This window comes from Gorilla gorilla, chromosome 19, assembly GCF_029281585.2.
Source record: "Gorilla gorilla gorilla isolate KB3781 chromosome 19, NHGRI_mGorGor1-v2.1_pri, whole genome shotgun sequence".
NCBI lineage: Eukaryota > Metazoa > Chordata > Mammalia > Primates > Hominidae > Gorilla > Gorilla gorilla.
Genome location: NC_073243.2, coordinates 16,179,437 through 16,203,743, shown reverse-complemented (window position 1 = coordinate 16,203,743; position 24,307 = coordinate 16,179,437). Strand labels below are relative to the sequence as shown.

General features: G+C 57.3%; 1 protein-coding gene across 6 annotated transcripts in view; it reads left to right on the top strand.

Moving 5' to 3' along the window:
- Positions 1 to 24,307, top strand: part of ABR (ABR activator of RhoGEF and GTPase) — a 223,396-nt gene that overhangs the window by 164,338 nt on the left and 34,751 nt on the right. For all 6 annotated transcript variants that reach the window (XM_055367089.2, XM_055367092.2, XM_055367090.2 and 3 more), the window contains 6 exons: positions 2,177 to 2,299; positions 2,997 to 3,072; positions 3,933 to 4,037; positions 4,949 to 5,023; positions 9,466 to 9,563; positions 9,919 to 10,050. In XM_055367089.2, coding sequence (XP_055223064.2) covers positions 2,177 to 2,299; positions 2,997 to 3,072; positions 3,933 to 4,037; positions 4,949 to 5,023; positions 9,466 to 9,563; positions 9,919 to 10,050 — 609 coding nt within the window. The remainder of the gene's footprint in view (positions 1 to 2,176; positions 2,300 to 2,996; positions 3,073 to 3,932; positions 4,038 to 4,948; positions 5,024 to 9,465; positions 9,564 to 9,918; positions 10,051 to 24,307) is intronic.

Below are 24,307 nucleotides of genomic sequence, written 5' to 3'. Positions count from 1 at the left end.
CGTCCTCTGAGTCACAGAAAGAAGCAGTGATTTGTGTTTTTTTTTTTTTTTTTGAGATGGAGTCTCACTCTGTCACTGTCGCCCAGGCTGGAGTGCAGTGGCACAATCTCGGCTCACTGCAACCTCCACCTCCCGGGTTCAAGCAATTCTTCTACCTCAGCCTTCTGAGTAGCTGGGAATAAAGGCGTCCGCCACCACGCCTGGCTAATTTTCTGTATTTTTAGTAGAGACGGGGTTTCACCGTGTTAGCCAGGCTGGTCACAAACTCCTGACCTCATGATCCACCCGCCCCGGCCTCCCAAAGTGCTGGGATTACAGGTGTGAGCCACCGTGCCCAGCCTTGTTCTCTTGATAATAATTTTTAAAATTTTCATGTTTTTTCTAATCACCAGTATAATACTGGCTGGTTTTAATAAGAAATGCTCGTAGTACCAGCATGTGCAGGGTAAAGCTGGTCGCCACTCACCTCCCGTTGCTGACAGTTTGAGGTGTATTCTTCTGAACTCTTCTTTGCTTATGCTGGTGTGCGCCTGTGTGTCCAATGAGACTAGACTACACGTGCTGTTTTGCAACTTCAGCATTTCACTCCACAGTGGGTCTTTGAGCCCTTTGGATGTATCAGATTCTTTTTCTTTCTTTTTGAGATAGAGTCTCGCTCTGTCACCCAGGCTGGAGTGCACTGGTGAGATTTGGGCTCACTGGAACTTCCACCTCCCGGGTTCAAGCGATTCTCGTGCCTCAGCCTCCCGAGTAGCTGGGATTACAGGCGCCCACCACCACGCCCGGTAGTTTTTGCATTTTTAGTAGAGATGGGGTTTCACCACATTGGCCAGGCTGGTCTCAAACTCCTGACCTCAAACGATCCGCCCACCTCGGCCTCCCAAAGTGCTGGGATTACAGGCGTGAGCCACTGCGCCTGGCAGTATCAGATTCTTTTTAACAACTGCCTCTTGCTCTGACGCTTGGCTGCGTACAAATGTTTTTGGATGTTTGGATTGTCTCTGATTCTTCGCTCTTAGCAGGCAAGTCGACATCACTGCACAGGTGCCTCTGCAGTAGGTTCCCTCCAGGTGGGATGGGCAGGGCAGGGTGAGTGTGCGCTTAATTGACAGGCTTTTACCTCTGAAAAAGCTGTGACTGGTGGCATTCCCCCTGCGGTGTGTGAGGGTGACTGTCCCCCACAGTGTCACAACACTGACTGTGAACATTCTTTACAATTTTGCCAGTCCAGTGGGTTAAAAAGAACAAAACACCATAGAGATGAATTCTAACTGAGGAGCTTGAGGATGGCCTTGGGAGCTGAGACTTGAAGCATAATGGTGGTTAATAAAAGGGAGTGGGTCCTTTATGAAACAGACAGAAACTTGGAACATTGAGGGAGCAGGCTCTGCCCGCAGAGGATGAATGGCTGGTGAGCGGGGGAGGCTGAGCCGAGGGGGCCGGGTGGGTTGTCTGCCGGGCAGGGAGGCTGGAACCCTGCCGTGGGGGCCTTGGTGCCAGGCTAGCAGGTGGGGCTTCAGGCTGAAAGGTATCTGAGGTTTCTTTAAGCAGGTGTCTCTGCTGTACCCAGGATTTAATGTGTAGAGGCAGCAGAGTGACAGTACAGAGAGGCTAATGCTACTGTAATATTTGTATTATTTAGGGTTCCCAAGAGAAGGAGGCATGGCACCCCGCCCAGGGCCATGTGGGGAGGCGCCAGCTTTGAACAGGAGGCAGGAATGGAAAGAAAGTGAGGCCACAGCTTTTCTGTGGAGAAACAGGGCAGGGAAAGGGCTTGGCACCAGCTGGCTTCCATTATGTTGGCAGCCCTGGGCTAGAGGGGTGGTCTCTAGTGACCTGGTCCCTGGCCCTGGGTGACGTGGGGCAGAGGAGATGCTGGCTTGGCGAGTGAGCGTCGGGTAGAGAAGGTGGTTGGGGACATGGGCTCTGGATCAGTGGGTGTGTGTATGAAAGCTGTGCTCATAGGGCGTCACTGACAGGCTTAGGAATTAGCGAGCCCTGCGGGGGAGCAGTTTCTCACCCAGCTACCCGCCTCTCCTGCCGCAAGATGTCAAAACATCACGAAATACAGAAAATGTAAAGAGCATGTTAACACACAGCGGAGTGTCGTGCTTAGTGCTGCTCGTGAGAAAGGCCCGAGTGTGAGGGGAACCCTCTGTGTCCCCATCTCCTGCAGAAAGCCAACAAAGGCCAGAGCCGGGCCATCGAGCGCCTGAAGAAGAAGATGTTTGAGAATGAGTTCCTGCTGCTGCTCAACTCCCCCACAATCCCGTTCAGGATCCACAATCGGAATGGAAAGGTCAGGACAGGTGGGGGTGGGACCAAGACAGCCCCTTCCTTAGTCCAGAGCAGCCCACTCTGTGGCTCCCGGCCCTGACCTGTACGAACCGGAAACTCAGGCCTCCTCTTCCTGAGGAGGCTGCCGTGGCTCCAGCTGTTGACTCGCTCTCCCCTCTCATGGGGAATGAGTGCCCTCTGCTGGCCGTCCCTGGCACAGCCGCTCCTGTCACCTTGGCTTCCCAGGAAGGAGCTCCTCCTTCACCCACCCACCCCCAGCTGCCTCCTCCTGCAAGGTCAGCTGTGCCTGGATAAGAAGGAGCTTTGGGCCGGGCGCGGTGGCTCATGCCTGTCATCCCAGCACTTTGGGAGGCTGAGGCAGGCGAATCACCTGAGGTCAAGAGTTTGAGACCAGCCTGGCCAACGTGGCAAAACCCTGTCTCTACTAAAAATATAAAAATTAGCCGGGCGTGGTGGTGGGTACCTGTAATCCCAGCTACTCAGGAGGCTGAGGCAGGAGACTGGCATGAACCTGGGAGGCGGAGGTTGCAGTGAGCGGAGATCTTGCCATTGCACTAGAGCCTGGGCAACAAGAGCGAGACTCCGTCTCAAAAAAAAAAAAAAAAAAGATAAAAGGAGCTTTGTTGGGGTCCGCAGGATCTGGAAGTATGCTTTGCCTGACTGTGGTCACCCACTTTATTCTTATCTCCTCTCTTCAGAGTTACCTGTTCCTACTGTCCTCGGACTACGAGAGGTCAGAGTGGAGAGAAGCAATTCAGAAACTACAGAAGAAGGGTAAATTCCTGCCTCTTCCACGCTCCGCGATGATGTCCGTGGCATTGATGGGCCTTTTGTATTTCTAAGCGTTTCATGTCCAGTATCATGTCTTCGGCCCTCGCAGTCACCCTCAGTGGTGCCAGGGATGGGCGTTTAAGGATGTTACGGATTAATTGAGACCCAAAGAATCTAACTGATTGGCTGAAGGACATGATGATTTAGTCCTGGGACTGGACCCAGAGCCCAGCCTGGGCTTTCTGTCTCTCTCTAACTCTCTCTGTCTCTCTCTCTCTCTACACACACACACACACACGCATGCACACACACACGCTGGGTACGGTGGCACACACACACACACACACACACACACACACACACGCTGGGTACGGTGGCTTACGCCTGTAATCCCAGTCAGGAGTTTGAGATCAGCCTGGGCAACGTGGTGAAACCCCGTCTCTACTGAAAACACAAAAATTAGGCAGGCGTGGTGGTGGGCACCTGTAATCCCAGCTACTCAGGAGGCTGAAGCAGGAGAATCCCTTGAACCTGAGAGGCGGAGGTTGCAGTGAGCTGAGATCACAGCACTGCACTCCAGGCTGGGCGACAGAGTGAGACTCCGTTTCAAAAAAAAAAAAACAAAAACAAAACGCATACACCACACGCACACACACAAACCTCTTCAGTTAGATTCTCCTACTCTGACCCCTCTCACAGCATCTACACCAGTCCCGCTGTGTCCACAAATCCTTCCCCCTCCCTCGCAAGGACCAAGTCCGCCCCAGGGATTAAGCCGTCTTCCCGCAGCAGCCCCCAGGGAAGAGCAGCCGGTCCTGGTGGACCAGTGCCCACGCTCCCTTCTCTCTCGGCTCTCCCTCCAGATCTCCAGGCCTTTGTCCTGAGCTCAGTGGAGCTCCAGGTGCTCACAGGATCCTGTTTCAAGCTTAGGACTGTACACAACATTCCTGTCACCAGCAATAAAGACGGTAAGCTCGGGAACCACAGGTGGCCCAACCGGCAGGTCCCAGCCCTCAGAGCGTGGCCGGCTTCCCGTAAGGACTCAGACAGACACGTGGCTGTAAATGGCTGATCCCTGCTCGGCTGTGCTGAGACTGTTCAGTGGCCAGGACACAGCTTGGGTAGGGGCGACTGTCTACTGAGTCCCCAGATGACCCCAGCTTTTCCTTGGGCCCCTCTGTCTGGCTTGGGAGAACTGGCACCCTGGTGCACTGAGATTGTGCTGTTAATATATTCATGAGAGAGCAGACCTGGTAGATAAAATGGTGTATGGGAAATGAGGCTGGAAGTTTCCAGGGACCAGCTCTTGAAAGGCCTTGAATCCCAAGCAAGGGAGTTTGGAATTCATGCTGTAAGCCCAGGAGTCCGTGGGGGTTTTGAGCAGTGGGGAGCTGTGATCAGGGCTGGGAACTGACCGGAGTGGGTGGATTCTAGCTGCCTGTGTGCTGGGAAAGGGTCCACTTTGTGAACAGGGTCTTGAAGGCAAGCTTTCCTCGACATAGGAGGGGCCTGGGCCTTCTCTTTTCCATTAGCAGAATGATTTATCATATTGGTCAGTTTTCAGTGCCAGGATAGGCAGGATTTGGAGGGAGAGACAGTACCCATGGGGAATGGTACTAAGTCCCTGGGCCAGGATGGTGGGTGTGCTGGACCCCCCCCAGGCTGAGTGGAGGAGAGAAGGACCCCCCAGCCCTACCCCGGGCAGCTCACATACAAGGCCGCCGTGGCCTTCGGAAACTTTTTCATCTGGCCACCAGGTGGTGATGTTGGACCAAGACTCAGCTGAGTCTCATACCCCGTCTGCCTCCCGCCGGCCTGGGGTGGAGGCCGAGGGGAGCCGCTGACCACCCTCTGCCCTGGGGGCTTTTCTCTCTTGCAGACGACGAGTCTCCAGGACTCTATGGCTTCCTTCATGTCATCGTCCACTCTGCCAAGGGATTTAAGCAATCAGCCAGTAAGTGCCCTGGTCAGGACGAGGTTGGGTGGAAGGGATTTAGGCAATCAGCTAGTAAGTGCTCTGGCCAGGACGAGGTTGGGTGGAAGGGATTTAGGCAATCAGCTAGTAAGTGCTCTGGCCAGGACGAGGTTGGGTGGGCCATTGTGGATTCTGCACTGCTCTGCCCAGGATGGGGCCCTGCCAGCATGCCTTTAGACATGGGGCATTCCCCTGAAGGCCAGAAACCAGCTCCTCTTGGCAGGGAGGTCACCCCTGGCCTTTGTTTCCAAAGTCCTCTTTCTCAAGCCCTCCCTGAAGCTGTCTGAAACCTAGGGGCTGGATGCGGTGGCTCACACCTGTAATCCCAGCACTTTGGGAGGCCCAGGCGGGCGGATCACGAGGTCAGGAGTTCGAGACCATCCGGGCCAACGTGGTGAAACCCCCGTCTCTACTAAAAATACTAAAATTAGCTGGGCATGGTGGCGGATGCCTGTAGTCCCAGCTACTTGCGAGGCTGAGGCCGGAGAATCCCTTGAACCCGGGAGGCGGAGGTTGCTGTGAGCTGAGATCATGGCATTGCACTCCAGCCTGGGCGACAGAGCAAGAATCCGTCTCAAAAAAAAAAAAAAAAAAGAAACCGAGTGCGACAAACACGTGGACTCCAACTTCGTATCTGAGGGCGACAAACACGTGGACTCCAACTTCATATCTGCCCATGACAAGCTGTGTGACCTTGGGCAAGTTTCTTAACCTCTCTGGGCCTCCACTAAAAGGCAATCACGCCTGTGAATTTTGACCCGAAAGCAGGCTGGGATATGATCGTGTGTGTGCAACGCTGGTGTGCTGCCACGCTCATCCCTTTTTCTGCCCTTCCCCCTTGTGGGTTCCTCGTACTAAATCTGTTTCTGGTGCTTCACAAAGTAGGATTGCACTTTTTAATTTTTAAAAAATTTTTTTTGTAGAGACAGGTTCTCCCCATGTTGGCCAGGCTGGTCGTGAACTCCTGGGCTCAAGCCATCCTCCCACCTCGGCCTCCCAAAGTGCTGAGATTACAGGCGTGAGCTGCTGCGCCCGGCCTGGTTGCGCTTTTTATCTACCTGTTATCCACACGGGAATCTGAGTCAGTTAGACAGCTAATAGTTTCTACCCATTTGCCAGAGGAGGTAACCGAGTCATGGAGAGGAGAAAAGACTTAACATCACAGAGGATCAGAAACCCTCACTCTCTCCCTCTCCACCTGCCCCTCCCACTCCCTGCTCTTCACTGGCAGGTGGGGTCCGCCCTCGCCCCTCCCTGCAGCGCCCCACACAGAGGTGACTCCCCGGGCCGTTAGAGCAGCCTTTCCCAGGAAGCCTCCCTGAGTTCCTGGGGGCAAACTGGCCTCCCTTCTTTGTCCCTTCTTTGTGCCCCCATCCCCTGAGGTTCCTTGTGCCCCCGTCCCCTCAGGTTCTTTGTGCCCCCGTCCCCTGAGGTTCCTTGTCCCCCCGTCCCCTGAGGTTCCTTGTGCCCCCATCCCCTGAGGTTCCTTGTGCCCCCATCCCGCTCAGGTTCTTTGTGCCCCCGTCCTGCTCAGGGCAAGCTGGTTATGGCACCTGTCATGCTGTTTTGTCACTTAACAATTTGCGTCTCCCACTGTGAGTTCTTTGAGGGCGGGAACCAGGTCTCCTTTACCCTGGGATGAACGGGAGCTCAGAAATGCGGAATGAAGTCGTTAATTTACACAGCACCTACCGTGCACCTGGAGAAGGTGAGAACACGGCTGGCGTGTGGACGTACTCACACGTGCAAAGCCTGTGGCGTGTTCAGAGCCTCTCAGTGTCACGGCCCGCTCTGAGCCTCTGGCGTCCCGCCGAGGTCACGGAAACCATCCCTGTTTTACACATGAGGACGCCGAGGCTTGGAGGGGCTCAAGGTTCCTTCCTGGGGTCACACAGTAGCAGGTGGTGCAGCAGAATCCACGTCTTCCGGCACCAGAGCCTGAGCTCTAACCTTTCGGGCACTTCTCGATGTCTGGCCGGGAACACCACACAGTCCCTCAGGCTGCTTGTTACCGTGGAAGCTTCCTGAACCCTCTCCAGACCCACAGACCTCCCTTCTTGGGGGCTGCCGCTTGGGAGCTTCTGGCTAGTGAGCTCCGTAGCACTGTCCCACCCATGTCTGGACCAGGCGCCGCCCCTCCCTCTCCTGCTTCCCGCTGGCCGGGAGGTCCTCGCCTCAGGGACCCGGCCCGTGGCCTCCCAGCCTGGGCGGGTGTCAGAGCCAGCTGAGCTGCTCCAAAATCTCTCTTTACCCCCAGATTATCCTCACTTCCTTCGCCGCCGCCACCCCTGACCCACTCATATGTCTGTTCTCACTCAGAGGTGAGGCCCTGTGTCTTCAGCCGTGGTAAACTCAGGACCTCTGCACAGGCAGGCCCAGGGTGTAGGCACCATAACTTTTCCTGCTGTGCTGACAGGAACCCAGGGAGAGAAGGGAGGTGATTTGTGCAGAGCCGGGGTGTGGACCCAGATGGTCTGACTCCGGAACCCTCGCTCTGACCCTGTGAGCCGTCCCCAGCCCCTTCTCGAACCCTCCCTCTGACCCTGTGAACCCTCCCCCAGCCCCTTCCGGAACCCTCCCTCTGACCCTGTGAGCCCTCCCCCAGCCCCTTCCGGAACCCTCGCTCTGACCCTGTGAGCCGTCCCCAGCCCCTCGAGGAGGGTTTGCTCATACCGAGATCAATCCATGATGACAGCACTTCATGGCCCGTCTCAGACGCCCACTCCCTGGTCTGGCCCAGGCCGGGATGCCCAGGGCCTCTGTGTTGTTCACCTGCGAATCCCCAGCCCCGTTCTGTGTGTTCTGAGGCCCACCTGGGTCTCCTTTCTGTTGCTCCAGCTGGAGGCTTCTCGGGGTAGCTGCACTGTCCTTTCTGCAGGAAAGCTGGTTTTGTTTTTTGTTTTTTTTTTTTTTTTTTTGAGAAAGAGTCACTTGGTCGCCCAGGCTGGAGTGCAGTGGTGCCATCTCAGCTCACTGCAACTTCCACCCCCCAGGTTCAAGCGATTTTCCTGCCTCAGCCTCCCGAGTAGCTGGGACTACAGGCATGTGCCACCACGCCGGGCTCACTTTTGTATTTTTGGTAGAGATGGGGTTTCACCATGTTGGTCAGGCTGGTCTCAAACTCCTGACCTCAGGTGATCTGCCCACCTTGGCCTCCCAAAGTGCTGGGATTTACAGGCGTGCGACACCTTGCCCGGCCAGGAAAGCTGTTCTGATGGAGAATGGCCCAGCTGGGCAGCGGCAGGGGCCAAGTGGAGTAAGCCACCTGCACTGTATGCCCGCACTGTGACCTCTGACGTTGTTTCACGCTGCAGAGGGTTGGCCATAGTGTCCCAAAGGCACCCCCCACGCCACCTCTGGTACCCTGGGAACAACCTCGGCATCTCCCTGGAGGTGGGAGGACTGCTGGGGTCCGAGCCCAGGGTGGGTGTGGGTTTGCAGAGGGCCTGGGGTCCGTGCCGGTGCTGTGGCCTCAGCAGTTGGGTCCCAAGGTAGATTTTCAGCCTGAAGGCCAGGGTGGAAGATGGAAATGCCGGGGAAAGCCCCCGGCCCTGCCCTCCCGCCCCAGCCCTCCACTGCCTTGTTACCTGGAGCGCTTGGTGGTGGTGGGAGCCTCGTTCACCGTGTGCCAGCTGGGTTCCCAGCCCTGTTCTTGGTACTGCGGGTACACCGGCAGGCAGGAAAACCCAGGCTTCTCTCCACGTGCTGTTTACGTCGTGCGGGGAGAGAGACTAGGGACGCACGGGTAGAGAAGATCCCTTTGGTTTATGTTAAGTGCAGTGGAGGAAACCACAGCACCCTGGGCTTGGGGACGTGGGCGTTGTTGGTCGTCACCGTGGCAGGGGATGCTCCGAGCATTCAGGACCCAGAGGCAGGGCTGCTAAACGCCTCCCGCGCCTCCCACCCCAAATGCCGCTGTTGATGCCTGGGCACCCGTGTTACGGGGAGAGGTGGCTCCAGGGCGGTCAGTGAAGAGTTTGTGGTGTCGTCTCCATGGTGAGGAAGATGTGGAGACGGAACAGTCAAGGGCCCTTTAGAGGGAGGAGGAGGCCAGAGTGTGGGGAGGGCCGAGGTAGGGAGGGCAGAGTGTGGGGAGGGCCGAGGTAGGAAGAGCAGAGTGTGGGGAGGGCCGAGGTAGGGAGGGCAGAGTGTGGGGAGGGCCGAGGTAGGGAGGGCAGAGTGTGGGGAGGGCCGAGGTAGGAAGGGCAGAGTGTGGGGTGAGCCGAGGTAGGGAGGGCTGAGCCCCTAAGAAGGGGGCAGGGGAGGAGCCGGATGGTCCGGGGCTTCAGGGAGGAGAGAGCCAAGATGCCATCTGCGGGGACGTTGGACAGATGCGACGTCCCCCTGCATCCTGAGCGCCGCCCCGGCTGCCCCGCCCTGGCCCCACTCACTCAGTATCTCCGTCTGTCCTTCCCCCACAGACCTGTACTGTACCCTGGAGGTGGATTCCTTCGGCTATTTTGTCAGCAAAGCCAAAACCAGGGTGTTCCGGGACACAGCGGAGCCCAAGTGGGATGAGGTGAGCGGCAGGGGCTGGCGCCTCTGTGGGGACCCCACCGCCCCGTGCTCGTGGCCTGTCTGCCGGGGACGGCCAGCCCGTTGGTTGGACCAGCTGTATCTGCACCCCCCTTTCTGCTCCCTGCTCCTCTGGCTTCTGATCACGGTGTGTGTCTGGGCATCAGACCCTGTGGTGTCAGCTCAGGCCCCCAGACTCCAGGGGTGATGGGAGGCCTCTGGGAGCTCCAGAAAATCTGACGTGTCCTTCGTGGGCCGTGCTTACTCCCTCCTCCTCGCCAAGCTGAGGCGCGCACCTGCCGGAAAGCCAGGCCTCCCAGCTTCGGAGGTTCAGGGCCCTTTGTCCCATCTTTCCCCAGGAGTTTGAGATCGAGCTGGAGGGCTCCCAGTCCCTGAGGATCCTGTGCTACGAGAAGTGCTATGACAAGACCAAGGTCAACAAGGACAACAATGAGATCGTGGACAAGATCATGGGCAAAGGACAGATCCAGGTGAGGCCAGGGCGCCGGGGCGAGGCTGAGGGAGCCTCCAGGAGGTGGTTCCAGTTGAAAAGGAATCCTGGTCAAGGAGCCTGCTCTTTCGTGATTTTGGTTCCAAGCTGGTTGGAGGAAAGTTCCCCAGGAGGTGGTTCTCCCCTCCCTGCTAGAGGTGGCTGCCTGTTGTGGCCCCGGAAGCCCAGGTGTGTGCCTGGCTCCTCAGGTGGGTCATCTACGCTTCTGCAAGATGGAAACAACCAGCTTTGTTTTCACACCCCAGCTTTAGTCTATGGGTGGTGGTTTCCCGGAACGCCATGTTGGGAAGGATTCAGAGGCTGCGTCGGTGAACGGGAGGGAGGAATGCTGTGTGTGAGGAGCCGTGTCTGCCATTGACGGGGGACCGGAGTGAGGCACACGGACCAGGCGTTTGCTCTTCTGCCGGAAAGACTTAGGGTCCTGCTGGTTGGCTTGGGGGAAGGGGGGTCTCTGACTTGTTGTTAGGGTGGCTGGACCTTACTCAGCTGCGTTGGGACTCCGTGGCTTCGGGTGGGGACTCTGGGTGTTAGTAGAGGCTGCGCCTCAGGTTAAGGGTATTTATGCTTCTGGGTGCGGTGGCTCACACCTGTAATCCCAGCACCTTGGGAGGCCGAGGCGGGTGGATCACGAGGTCAGGAGTTCGAGACCAGCCTGGCCAACATGGCGAAACCCCATCTCTACTAAAAATACGAAAATTAGCAGGGCGTGGTGGCGTGCGCCTGTAATCCCAGCTACTCAGTAGGCTGAGGCAGGAGAATCGCTTGAACCCAGGAGGTGGAGGTTGCAGTGAGCTGAGATCGCGCCTGGGTGATGGAGTCAGACCGTGTCTCCAAAAAAATAAAAATAAATAAAAACAGCATTTATGCCTCAACTGTGCTTTTGGCTCCCTATAAACATATATAGGAAAAAGGCCTTTGTGTGTGCAGCCTGTGTCTCTGAAACATTCTGCCAATTTTGAAGATGGCTGCTATTCACCAACCTATTAAGAGAAGTAGGCTTGGGAGCGGGAAAAGGCGTGACGTGGTGGAGCCACTCACACTCCCGTCTGGTACCTCGTGTGGCCTCGTGCTGTGCCGCAAGTGGTCTGGTTTGGGGGTAGATTCTGTGACCGTGAAATGAAGGGAGACGGTAACTGACCCGTACTGAGGTTGAGCCTCGGGCGTTGGGCGTGCTGAGCTTCTTGACAGTGGCTGCAGACGTGATCCAGGCGCAGCTGGGCGCCGAGCTTCTTGACCGTGGCCCCGGACGTGATCCAGGCGCAGCTGGGCGCCGAGCTTCTTGACAGTGGCCCCGGACGTGATCCAGGCGCAGCTGGGCGCCGAGCTTCTTGACCGTGGCCCCGGACGTGATCCAGGCGCAGCTGGGCGCCAAGCTTCTTGACCGTGGCCCCGGACGTGATCCAGGTGCAGCTGGACGCCGAGCTTCTTGACCGTGGCCCCAGAGGTGATCCAGGCGCAGGCTGCGATGGCTCCGTCTACAACAGGGAGCTGAACGATGCTTTTTAGCAGGAAGCATTTGTTCTCTGATGCATTTTCATGGCCACCGAGTTTGGTATCTGGCTCTTACCTGCAGGTCCTTGGTAGCGTTGCCCCTGGGGAGCTGTGTGGGTCTCCCATTCGCTGCCCCATCTCAGGCTCCAGTGTTTGAACCAGGGGCCCCACGTGGAGGGGCCTGGCTTCTGCCGCATACGCCCCGTGTTCCTAAACACGTCTCTTTCCGATGCTGTGGGGCCTGCACCCTGCTTCTCAGTACTCGTCACTAGGGAGACAGGGCTGCCAGGCAACTGCCAGCCAGTCCTTCGTGATTTAGGAAATGGGCTCTAGAGATTCAGTCCCTGGGACCTGCTCTCTGTGGGGATAAGGGGAGGGAGCCCCATCTCCCTGTCCCTGGGCTGGGCTAGAGGGACAGGCACGGAAGGGTTCTGGGCTGGCCTGTCCAGCCCCAGGAGACGCCCAGGCAAGAGACGAGTGGCCGCCACGCCACACTCCCTGGGCCACTGGTGGCTGTGGAATAGAAGAGTTACAAGGATGTGCCGGGCAGCCAGCCCCGTGGGCACGGTGGGCCCCGGCCCCTTGAGAACTCAGCTCCCAGGTCCCGAGGGCACATTCCCCCACCTGGACTTCAGCCCCATTGCGTCCCTCCTTCTCACTCAGCTGCCCAAGCCCCGGGGGAAACACACCATCAGTCACTGCAAGCCTCTTGGAGACAGGAGCAGATGGAGGTGGTGGGGGAGGGAGGAAGCCAGGTTATGTTTGGCAAAGCAGAAGGCAGAGTCTGGTAAGGAAAATGTTTCTGTGTTTAAGCTTCGAGGAATGTTAAATGCCTGGGAGTTGATATTAAAAGAAACATAAACCTTCCTGCTGCCAGCTGACCTGGGCCTGTGAGCGGACAGTTCAGAGCCAGAGTCCCCTGGAGGCCTTTGAAGTCCCCCAGCACTCAGCGTGCCAAGGCCCGGCCCTGGCCCTCCGCTGCAGAACTATCTCACCAGCCTGCCTTCGGCGGGGGAGGCATGCCCCAGGGGCGGGCTGTGGCTTAGACAGTCTTGCCCCGTGACTGCCCTCAGAGCCACCATGGATGGCCAGGCTGGGTGACGAGTCCACACGAAGCTGTTCCCACGAACCCGGGCCCCACGGAGCCACGGAACGGTCTGTCCCCACAGCTTGTCCCTGCCTTCACTCCGGCCACACATCTAAGGAAGGGAACTGGCACTAGCCTCTGGAATGCAGTCTTTCTGCCCGGCGGCAGGCGCTGAGGACATAGTCGGAGGTGGCTTTGAGATAGGGCCCAGCCCTCGGGGATATTCAGAGGGCCTGAAGGAAAGGCAGGAGGAGGAGGGCAGTCCCTGAGGCCCCCACTTCTCTCTAAGCCCCTCCCAGCAGCCCATCCAGAGAAAGCAAGGGGCCCTATGGCCTAAGCGCAGGCATTTGCTGCTGTGATGAGGCCCCCACTCTGGGTCGCCTGATGGGGCAGTGGGGCAGGAGTCTCAGCGGCGGGGTGGGGTGGGGGAAGCATTTAGTGACAGACAGATGGCAGCATGCGTCACCAATGTGTGTCCAGCACTTGTGCTCCTGGAGGCCGCTTCCCAAATGCCATCTCCTCGTGTGATCCTTGTCGTGATCCTCCAGGGAGAATGACAGTCCCTCCTCCCCATCTTACAGATGAGGACACTGGGGTACTGAGGTTAAGTACCTTGGCCAAGGCATCTCTGCGTATGGTATGTGGGAAAGGCCATGTTCCCTCCTCTGTGCCATGTCCCCACGTCTCAGGCCTTTGTCAACAAATCCCCCAGCCCGGACAGAGGGCCGTGGCATGGCTAGTGGCCTGGAGAAGCAGCTGAGGTGCTGCTTTATGGCATAAGGTGAGCGTCCTTTGCCTTGGAGTCCTCTGGGCAGGGGACACTTGTGCCTGGTGCCCCTGGGAGGAAGGAGAGGAGCACATGTGGGAAAGAGCAGGAGGCCGAGGTGGGCGGATCACGAGGTCAGGAGTTCGAGACCTGCCTGGCCAACATGGCGAAACCCTGTTTCTACTAAAAATACAACAATTAGCCAGGCGTGGTGGCACGCGCTCATAATCCCAGCGCTTTGGGAGGCCGAGGCGGGCGGATCACGAGGTCAGGAGTTCAAGACCTGCCTGGCCAACATGGCGAAACCCTGTTTCTACTAAAAATACAAAAATTAGCTGGGTGTGTGGCCTACGCCGGTAATCCCAGCACTTTGGGAGGCCGAGGCGGGTGGATTAGGAGGTCGGGAGTTTGAGACTCGCCTGGCCAACATGGCGAAACCCCGTCTCTACTAGAAATATAAAAATTAGCCAGGGGTGGTCGTGCGTGCCTGTAATCCCAGCACTTCGGGAGGCCAGGGCGGGGGGATCACCTGAGGTCAGGAGTTCGAAACCAGCCTGGTCAACGTGGTGAAACCCTGTGTCTACTAAAAAAACAAAAATTAGCCAGGCGTGATGGCGGGCACCTGTAATCCCAGCTACTTTGGAGGCTGAGGCAGGAGAATCACTTGAACCTGGGAGGTGGAGGTTGTAGTGAGCTGAGATTGCTCCATTGCACTCCAGCCTGGACAAGACAGAGTGAGATTCTGTCTGGGGAAAAAGAAGAAAAGAAAACAGCAGGAGGGGTACTTAGCATGTGTCTGTGAGGTCCCCAGCCCAGGACGGGGTCCTGGCCTCCAGGGACCCACTGTCAGATTGGAAAGACGAGTGTATTGGTCCATGTTCTCCAGTGAGAAGAATGCTAGATGTCAGCCACAATAGCCGTGCACACATGAGCGAGCCCAGGACGAGCCCAGCACGGTGCTAAATGCTTCCATCTGCTGTCTCAGGGGATCTTCCCAGGACCCTGTGGGAGAGGAATATCATCACAGCTAGAAAGATGAGGAAGCTGGGGCTAAGGAGCCCGGCCAAGGCCATGTGCCCAGGAGTGAGCCAGGGCGGGCAGCTGGCTCCAGAGCCCATTTCTAGATGTCCTGCTGCCTCCTGCTGTAAGAAGACGGAGGATTGTCCCGCGGGAGTTCAGAGGCAGAAAGGTCACCATGGGCTGGAATTAGGGAGGCTTCAAGGAGGAGGTGGAACGAGAGCGATTTGGAAGCCCTGGGTTTTTTAATTCCAAAAGCAATGTTTGTATGAGAAAGAAAATTGCAGTAGAAGCAAAGAGACTTGAAACCTAATCAGAAACCATCCTTCCTCCGGCTCCTCCGAAGCAGCCAGTTTATTCTGTGCCTTTTCCCTTCTTGAGGTATACACATTTTTATGTAGATTTAATCAGGGCCTGTTTTGTCTGTTTTTCTGTTTTCATGGATTATTATAAACCTCCTTTTCTCTAGAGCTGTATGGAGTCTTCCTAAGCACCTTTTTGGATACTTTGTTAAAAGTACTTTATATTCTTTGTAGAAATCTTGGTATAGAGCGGCCAGTGCAATTGCTATGCTAAGGCTCTGTGTTATTCCAGCAAGGTGGGCAGGCTCCGCTTGCGCAGAAGGGAGTAGGGTGGGCGTTCCGGAGGACAGACCCGCCTGGCAGGGAGGCAGGAATGTGAAGGGAGGGTCCCAGGAAAGTCAGGAGCCTCAGCAGGGGTGGCAGGGAGCTGCAAGCAAGGCCAGTAGAAGGAATGAATAAAAGGAGAGGATTCCTGGGGGTTCGGCCAGAAGAGGTCTTTTTTTTTTTTTTTTGAGATGGGGTCTTGCTGTGCTGCCCAGGCTGGAGGGCAATGGCGCAATCTCGGCTCACTGCAACCTCCGCCTCCCAGGTTCACGCCATTCTCCTGTCCCAGCCTCCCGAGTAGCTGGGATTACAGGCGCCCACCACCACGCCCAGCTGATTTTTATTAGTAGTAGTAGAGACAGGGTTTCACCATGTTGACCAGGCTGGTCTCAAACTCCTGAGCTCGGGTGATCTGCCCGCCTCAGCCTCCCAAAGTGCTGGGATTACAGGCGTGAGCCACGGCACCCGGCCTGGAATAAATCTTAGAGGGCATTTAATCCAATCCTGTTTTCCGGAGAGAAGGAAATGGACACCAGCAAGGGTGAGCGAGGCAGCCGCGGTCACAGAGCTTGTTAGTGGGTGAACAAGGGCCCCAGACTCAGGGACCCCATACAGGTCCGCTTAGCTGGGAGCCCCCCCTCCACCGGCTCTTGCCCCTGCCCCTGGCGTAGTCTGCCCTGGCTCCTGGTCCCAGGGGACTCCACTGTGTTTATCCTACTCTATTTCCAGCCTTGCCGCTCCAGCTGCAACCTACCCGCTAGCTGATTAGCATATTCCCAGGGTCCGGCCCTTCTTGGCGGGCTGGGCCTGAGGAGAGCGCTTTCCCTTGGGGCCCCACAGCTCAGTTTCTGCCACCGTCCCCAGACTGGAGAAGGGCCTGAGACCAAGAAGCTACTTAAACCCGAGGGGCCCTCTGCACCCCCTGCCTGCCCCCCGGCCCTGCGTCATTCCCTCGCTCACCGCAGGCTGGGGACAGCCCCCACCCCACAGTCCACCTCTGCTCCCTGTGCCTGGGAGGCAGCTCCACTTCCCCACGTGCCTGCCAGGGCAGCCCCTCCCTGGGCACAGCAGCGCTGAAGACCCTGTGGTGGGAGGGACAGGTTCCAGGCCAGGAAGGGAGTGTGAGCCACCGCGTCCGGCCTTTATTCTTTTTAAAGAAAAAATAGTGGTAGAAGCCAGGCATAGTAGCTCACGTGGTGTAGCCGTGGACTACTCGGGAGGCTAAGGAGGCGAGAGTGAGCTAAGGATTGCGCTACTGTACTCCAGCCTGGGTGACAGAGCAAGAGTCTATCTCCACTGAAAAAAATAAAAAATAAAAAATAAAAGATTGTAGTGAAATATACATAACATAAAGTTACCATTTTAATAAATTTTAGGGGCCGGGCGCGGTGGCTCACGCCTGTAATCCCAGCACTTTGGGAGGCCGAGGTAGATGGATCACCTGAGGTCAGGAGTTCAAGACCAGCCTGGCCAACATGGTGAGACCCCATCTCTACAAAAATTAAAAAAAATTAGCTGGGCATGGTGGTGCACACCTGTAGTCCCAGCTACTCGGGACACTGAGGCTGGAGAATTGCTTGAACCCGGGAGGCAGAGGTTGCAGTGAGCCAAGATCGTGCCACTGCACTCCAGCCTGGGCAATAGAGTGAGACTCCATCTCAAAAAATAATAATTTTTGGGTGCACAGCTCCATGGCCATAGGTGGATTTGGTGCTGTGCAGCCGTTGCCAGTGTGCATATCCAGAACTTGTTGGCCCTCCCCAGCCAAAACCCCATCCCCATTAAATCATAACTCCCCACTCCTGCACCCTTAGCCTCCAGTAACCACCTGCCTGCTTTCTGTCTGTATGAATTTGTCCAGTCTGGGAACCTTACGTAGGTGGAATCAGACAGCATTTGTCCTCCTCATGTCCTTGAGCTTCACCCATATGCTGTTGTGTGTCTGAATTTCCTCCCTTTCTGAGGCTGGATACAATTTCCCTGGATGTAGATGCCATGTCTCTTTATCTGCCCGTCCGTCCGTGGATGTAGGTGCCACGTCTGTTTATCCATCCATCCGTCCATGGATGTAGGCGCCATGTCTGTTTATCCATCCATCCATCCGTGGATGTAGGTGCCACGTCTATTTATCCATCCATCCATCTGTGGATGTAGGTGCCACGTCTGTTTGTCCGTCCGTCTGTCCGTGGATGTAGGTGCCACGTCTCTTCGTCCGTCCATCCGTCTGTGGACGTAGGTGCCATGTCTGTTTATCCATCCATCCGTCCATGGATGTAGGTGCCACATTTGTTCGTCCGTCTGTGGATGTAGGTCCCACGTCTGTTTATCCATCTGTCCATGGATGTAGCTGCCACATCTGTTTATCCGTCTGTCCATGGATGTAGCTCCCACATCTGTTTATCCATCTGTGGATGTAGGTGCCACATCTGTTTATCCATCCGTCCGTGGATGTAGGTGCCATGTCTGTTTATCCACCCACCCGTGGATGTAGCTGCCACATCTGTTTATCCGCCTGTCCATCCGTGGATGTAGGTGCCATGTCTGTTTATCCATCCGTCTGTGGATGTAGGTGCCACGTCTGTTTATCCATCCATTCGTGGATGTAGATGCCACGTCTGTTTATCCATCCGTTCGTGGATGTAGCTGCCATGTCTGTTTATCCATCCATCCGTGGATGTAGGTGCCACGTCTGTTTATCCATCCGTCCGTGGATGTAGGTGCCACGTCTGTTTATCCATCCATTCGTGGATGTAGGTGCCACGTCTGTTTATTCATCCGTTCGTGGATGTAGCTGCCATGTCTGTTTATCCATCCATCCGTGGATGTAGGTGCCACGTCTGTTTATCCATCCGTTCGTGGATGTAAGTGCCATGTCTGTTTATCCATCCATTCGTGGATGTAGGTGCCACATCTGCTTATTCATCCGTTCGTGGATGTAGCTGCCACGTCTGTTTATCCATCCGTCCGTGGATGTAGCTGCCACGTCTGTTTATCCATCCATTCGTGGATGTAGGTGCCATGTCTGTTTATCCGTCCGTTCGTGGGTGTAGGTGCCATGTCTATTTATCCGTCTGTCCGTCTGTCCATCCGTGCACATTTGGGTTGTTTCCACCCAAAACGCTCTTGCCTTTCATTGAGAAAAAGAACCTCGTCCCTGAGGATGGAGACAGCACAGCCTCCTTCTCTCCAGACCCAAGCTCTGTCCCCCACCTGCCTCCCAGCTGTAATAGATGAGCAGGACCCGTGACCCTAGGGCATGACTGGTCACTATTAGTCTCCTGTAGTTGAAGCACACAGTTGGGCCCCCTGCCTCGGCCTCCTCTCCCCCCCGGCCAAGTGTCCCTGCCCCTTGACCCCTTCACCCTTCTTCCTGGGTCAGCTCTTTCCTCCCCCAGTCAGTGGTTTAGGTGCATCGAATGCAGACGCAGTCACCCTGAGGCCGCGGGAACAACCTCTGGTCCCTTGACCTCTTGGTATCTCAGTTTCTTCTTTTATTTATTTATTTATTTATTTATTTATTTATTTATTTATATTTATTTGAGATGGAGTCTCTCTCTGTCGCCCAGGCTGAGTGTAATGGCGCAATCTTGGCTCACTGCAACCTCCGTCTCCCGGGTTCAAGTGATTCTCCTGTCTCAGTCTCCTGGTTAGCTGGGATTAAAGGCGCCCGCCACCATGCCCAGCTAATTTTCATATTTTTAGTAGAGACAGGGTTTCGCCATGTTGGCCAGGCTGGTCTCGAACTCCTGACCTTGTGATCCTCCCGCCTCAGCCTCCCAAAGTGCTGGGATGACAGGCGTGAGCCACCGCACCCGGCCAAGTTTCTTTATTGATTCAATGGGGGTAACTATTCCTGCCCCACCTTCAGCACTGGCTGAAAGGATCTCACATACCTGGAAGAGCCAGTCGGTGCTGTGACGTGCGTGTCCACGCTTTCACCTGTTCACTCACTTGTTTCTGTTTACGATACATCCTCTGAATGGCAGGCCCTGGGCTGTGGGTACAACGAATGACCAGGACCTCACCGTCTGGTAAAGAAAACAAGAGAACTTAGGCCAGGCACGGTGGTTCATGCCTGTAATCCCAGCACTTTAGGAGGCCGAGGCGGGCGGATCATGAGGTCAGGAGTTCGAGACCAGCCTGGCCAACATGGTGAAACGCCGTCTGTACTAAAAATAGAAAACTTAGCCGGGCGTGATGGTGCGCTCCTGTAATCCCAGCTACTTGGGAGGCTGAGGCAGGAGAATTGTTTGAACCAGGACCCGGGAGGTGGAGGCTGCGGTGAGCCGAGATTGCGCCATTACACTCCAGCCTGGGCTACAGAGCGAGACTCTGTCTCAAAAAAAGGAAAACAAGAGAACTTGGATCGTTAGCCAGTGTTGCCGGGATTTTGAGGCCAGACAGATCTTGCGGGGCTGAGTCTAGCTTTCTCCATCGTTAGTTGGGAGAACAGAGCGAGTATCTTTGCCTCTGAGCCTCAGCTTCCTGACCTGTCAGATGGGCTGTAAGAGGACTGAATGTGAGGGTCCATGAAACCCTGGACCCGGGGCCTGGCATGGAGTCAGTACGCGGTTTGCCCTAAGCTGGCGGGTTCAGGCACCCTGTCCCCCACCCCCCTCCAGTGGTTCTGGGTGTCACTTGTCCAGCAGCCCCCTCCTAAAGGCTGTCACCTATAAGTGGTCCCCTGGGTCGGGGCCTTTGGCTGGCCGAGGCAGCATAATTTTCTTAAGCTGATGGGGTCAGACTGGCTTTGCTGAACCAACCTCATAGCAGGGGCGGGGAAGTCAAGGCTGGGGCCCTCAACGCCGGCTGGCCCGAGGTTTCCCTGCCATGACCCAGCGCGGCAGCTCTGAGCTTGGCCTGGTGTGGTCGGGAACAAGGGGCCTTTGTCAGCAGCTGGGGAGCAGCTTCTGGTTTCAATTACTCTGGAGAGCACGAGGAAGCTTGCAGAGAACGTGGGGCCGGAGCCCGCCAGGGCAGGAGTCAAGGGCTCCCCTGCCCCAATTCCCTCCCTCTGACCCCCAAGGGGTGTCTTGTCCCCATTCGACTCTGCCTGAAGGTCCTGCGCGTGCGTCCTGGGGGCCCTGGGTTGTGAGCCCAGAGCCCCTTCCAGCTCCGGCCCCCTCTCGTTCTTCATGGTGGTACTGGGACCCCTCCCAGGAAGATGATCGACGGCCGGTAACGTGGGTCCTCAGTGCTTCCCCTGTTCCAGGCCTCACGCGTGGGCCACACTGACCACAGCCGGGCCCCTGGCCCTGAGGGAGGCCTTGATTCAACTGGGAAGGAACACAGGCCTTTCCCTTTGGTTCCATCTCTCCCGTCCCCAACCCCTGCCCTGGCACTCACAGCCCCCATAGCTCCCTGTCATGGGACACCGGAGTGACCTCTCCCTGGAAGATCAGCCCGCGTCGGCGCCCGCCAAGGCCAGGAGTGCATGTCAGGCCCCGCCTCGGCTCCTGGCTTAGGAGTTCCACATCCCTGCTAATTGCCACCCTCACAGCTGGCCCACGTGGGGCTCTTCCCTCTGCCGCCACCCCCACCCCTGTGCCAGTTCCCCAGGCACATGGGGACCGTGGAGGCTGAGCCCCAGGCCTGGTTCTACTTCCTGCTGACTCTCCACTTCCTCTCAGGGCCCCGTGACTGCAGCCATTGTCCTGCTCTGGCCCTGCCCACCCCAGCTGTTTCGGGCACATTTGTTCTCCAGCCCAGACTCCCACCTGCTGTCCCTCTTCAAGGCAGGTCTAGACGCCTGGTTCTCCTTGGAGAGTGGGCAGCAGAGCCTGTCCTGGGTGGGGGAAGTCGGGGGAGGGTCCCTCGAGAGTGCCTGCCCTGCCATCGAAAGCTTTTCCAAACGTGGGACACGAACCTCTCTCGTCAGCCCTGCTCAGCCGCCTCCATCGCCCAGGTGTTCCTGATTTTGGGAGCCTGGACTCTGCCCAGTGGATTCTGGGCAGGAAGCATCCAGCAGGAAGCAGATGGAGGCGTGAGTTGGCTCCCCCCGCTCCCCTCCACCCCTGGGAAGTGCCACCTCAGCAGGCAGGCTTGGCGCCCGCTCCCCCGACCCGCCTCTGAAGGGTGGGCACCATGCAGAGAAGCCGGTCCAGACAGGACCTCAGGAGCCGATGCAGTCAGGCCCTGAGAACATCCAGCCTCCCGACAGACCAAAAAAAGGTGTTCTCAGCTCTGGGTGCCGGGCTCCCAGACTCAGAGGCATGGGACCTGGGTTTGATCTTAGCCGGCCAACCTCGGGTGACCCTTCAGAGAGTGTCGTCTCGGGTCCGTGTCATTCAGCGAACTCGCCGAGGCGAAAGCCGCAGACATAGATTCCTCCCCGTGAGCCGCTAACCTCCCTGCGGGCGGAGGCTGCTGCTTCCTCCTAGGAATCCAAAGGATCAGCTCCAGGGTTGTCCCACTTTCCGTGTTTTCTGAAAGCTTCAAGAGAAGGACGCCACAGAAGGGTTGCCAGAGAATTTCTTGAGTTAGGGCTGAGGCTGCAGATGAATGCTGAGCGGGGGTCACCTTTAGGGTGGGCTCTGCTGGCCTCCCTCAAGCCTGCGGCCACAGCAGACTCACAGCAGCCCCTCGTGGCCAGCCCCGCCCTTGCCGTGGCCTGGGGGCGTGGACAGTGGTGGTGCTGGGCGAGGGTCTGAGCCCCAGTGTAGCCTGCAGCTTTGGGCTGGGGCAGGGAGGGATGGGCATAGCGTGTTCACGCCCTCGGAGGCAAGTGCTGAGCTGCCCTGGCTTCAGGAAAGACCCTCACGCGGCTGGAGACGCAAGATGACCCAGACACGCCCGCCTGACCCACTAGACAGGCGCTGTCCCGTCTCGAGGCTGCCGGGGCGAACCCACAGCCACTGAGCAAAAGCCCTGAGTTTCGCAAAGGAGGGAGAGAAGCAGAGACACGACTGGAGCTGCAGGTTCAGCGTCTGACCCAGAGGTGTCCTTACAAAGCCCCTAATCTCTCTGACCCCCACGTCCCCCACCCCGAGGGAGAGCGAGGCCTTCGGGAGAACTGCCTCTAGGAGCTGCTGGGAACCTAAGGTTTGAGCTGTAGATGCCTGAAAGGAGGGCGGGGCGCTGAGGTGTGCCTCAGATTCTGCCTGTGGGGCGTGGGAATTCCGGGGAGGGACGTGAGCCCCAAGGCAGGCGAGGGGTGGTGGAAAAGCAGGTGTGAGCCAGTGGGCCCCACGTCCCCTCTTCAGCCAGGGCGCCTGCTCTCTCTGCTTCTGCTTTTATCCGACGAGGTGGGCAGGGAGACGTCGGCATAAAATTTCATTTGGAAAAAAAGGCAGGGGTGCGTCCTCAGCAGAAAAGAAATCTCAGCGGAGACCATGTGTCTGTTCCGAGCTCCTGATTTGACAGCTGTGGAAACTGAACCCAGAGAAAAACACAGCCGTTGAGTCCACAGGTCCCTGGCTCCCAGGGCTTTGCTTCTGGCCACCGTGAGCTCGGAGCTTGGGTGGAAGGGAGGCGTTCGGGAATCCAGGATGAAGAAAGAGCAGGGAGGCTCGGCGACCCCATCCCACCTTCAGGCCTCAGCCCCTCCTGCCTCAGGCTGCAATGTACAGCTGTGCTGGGAGACCCGGCCACACCCCCTCCTTCCCGGGAGGAGGAGCAGGCAAGCAGCCCAGGGGGGCTCCGGCGGTAGGGACAGCATACTGAGGGGCCACGCCCTGCCCGCACTGTCCCTGCGTGAGTTTTGTTCTAGATAAGCAAGATGTTCCCAAAGGCTCAAGTGCATTTTTCACCCTTTTCCATGACCAAATGTGCTGTGAGAATCGCTAGGGGTTGCCAGGGACGGGCTGTCGGGTCACTTCTCCTGCAGCAGACAACAAGCTCTTGGGCTGTTTCAGCCTCTCCTCCGTACCTAGAACCACCCAGCACCCTGGCGACACCAGCCTGACGTGGCCAGAGAGAGGCTGGAGGTCAGGCAGAGGGAGGCTGGAGCTGTGTGAGAAGCAGCACGTACTCGGGACTGCCCTATGAGCCGGCGCAGGCCTTTGGGGAGTTGGGAGGACAGCAGGTTACCTTGGGCAAGCCTAGGTCTGGGCCGTAGAGCAGCTGATTTCGTCCTGACTGCCTTCTTCCTTACACTGTGCCCATCTTCAACCTTGAGCCCACCCTGGACCCCTCTCCCAGCCCCACCTGGATGGATGGGTGGGTGGGTGGATGGATGGATGGAAGGATGGGTGGGTGGGTGGATGGAAGGAAGGAAGGAAGGATGGAAGCAAGGAAGGATGGAAGGAAGGAAAGAAAGAAACAAACATAGCTCCTAGGGTCTAATCTGCCATTGGCTGCTGGGTGTCTCCTGTCCCCAGGCCGAATGCAGGCTCTGAACATTGCAAATACCCAGAGGTATCCGATGGGTGGGGAGAGAAACCTAGAGTGAGTCTCAGTGTCTCATTCTGGGAAGACACTTGGCCTTCCAGTCCGTAGGTTTTGGTTAGGGTCGGTACAGGAAACGGTCAGAACACACAGTAAGAATGCAGTGACCACAGAGCCACTGAGTTAGGGGGACACTCCCATCCCCACTCCCCCACAGCTGTCCCTGGAACGTGCCATCCTCCCGCCCAACTCACACGCCCTCTGTGTGGGCGCTGGGCACCCCGGGCTCCCATGCTCGGCCTGCTTATCTCTCTCTCAGCCTGGAACCTGCACCTGTCTTTGGGCAGGAGCCACTGGCAGGCTCTCTGCAGCCCCCAAAGCCTCGGGTCCGCCCTGCTCTCCTCCAGCACCTTCTTGCCCCCCAGCTCTGCTCCTCTGATGCCCAGCCGGTGCCCTGATCCTCTGGTGCTGAGAGAGGGAGTGTTCTTGGCAGACCTGAGCCACATCCCCTTGGTCCCCGTCCTCAGCTGGGTGCCAGGCTCCTCCTGGGCTCTGGACTCTCTGGGCGGCCTCTTGGGGCTCTCCCCGCCCCAGCTGGCTCCCAGGCTATCCCCACTGGGGCGCCTGTGGTCTTGGTCTAGCTGGCTGCTCAGAAACCCCCTCTCCTGGAGTCATTTGCGCTAGCGGAGAGGACGAGGAATCGGGGTTCAAGTGTGGGCTGGGGGAGAGGAGCGTCGTTCTGGTGGGAAAAAGGCGGTCACTCCAGGAAAGCGGCAGCTGCATTTCTAGGTTCTGAGGCAGAACCTTCCTCTGGTGCTCACAGGCTGGAGGATTTGCCTGGAAGCCGTCCCCACCCCCAGCTGTCACCGAGGCAGCCCCGCTGCAGCCCTTGCCCCTCCCGCTCGCACGGGGCAGGATGTGACCT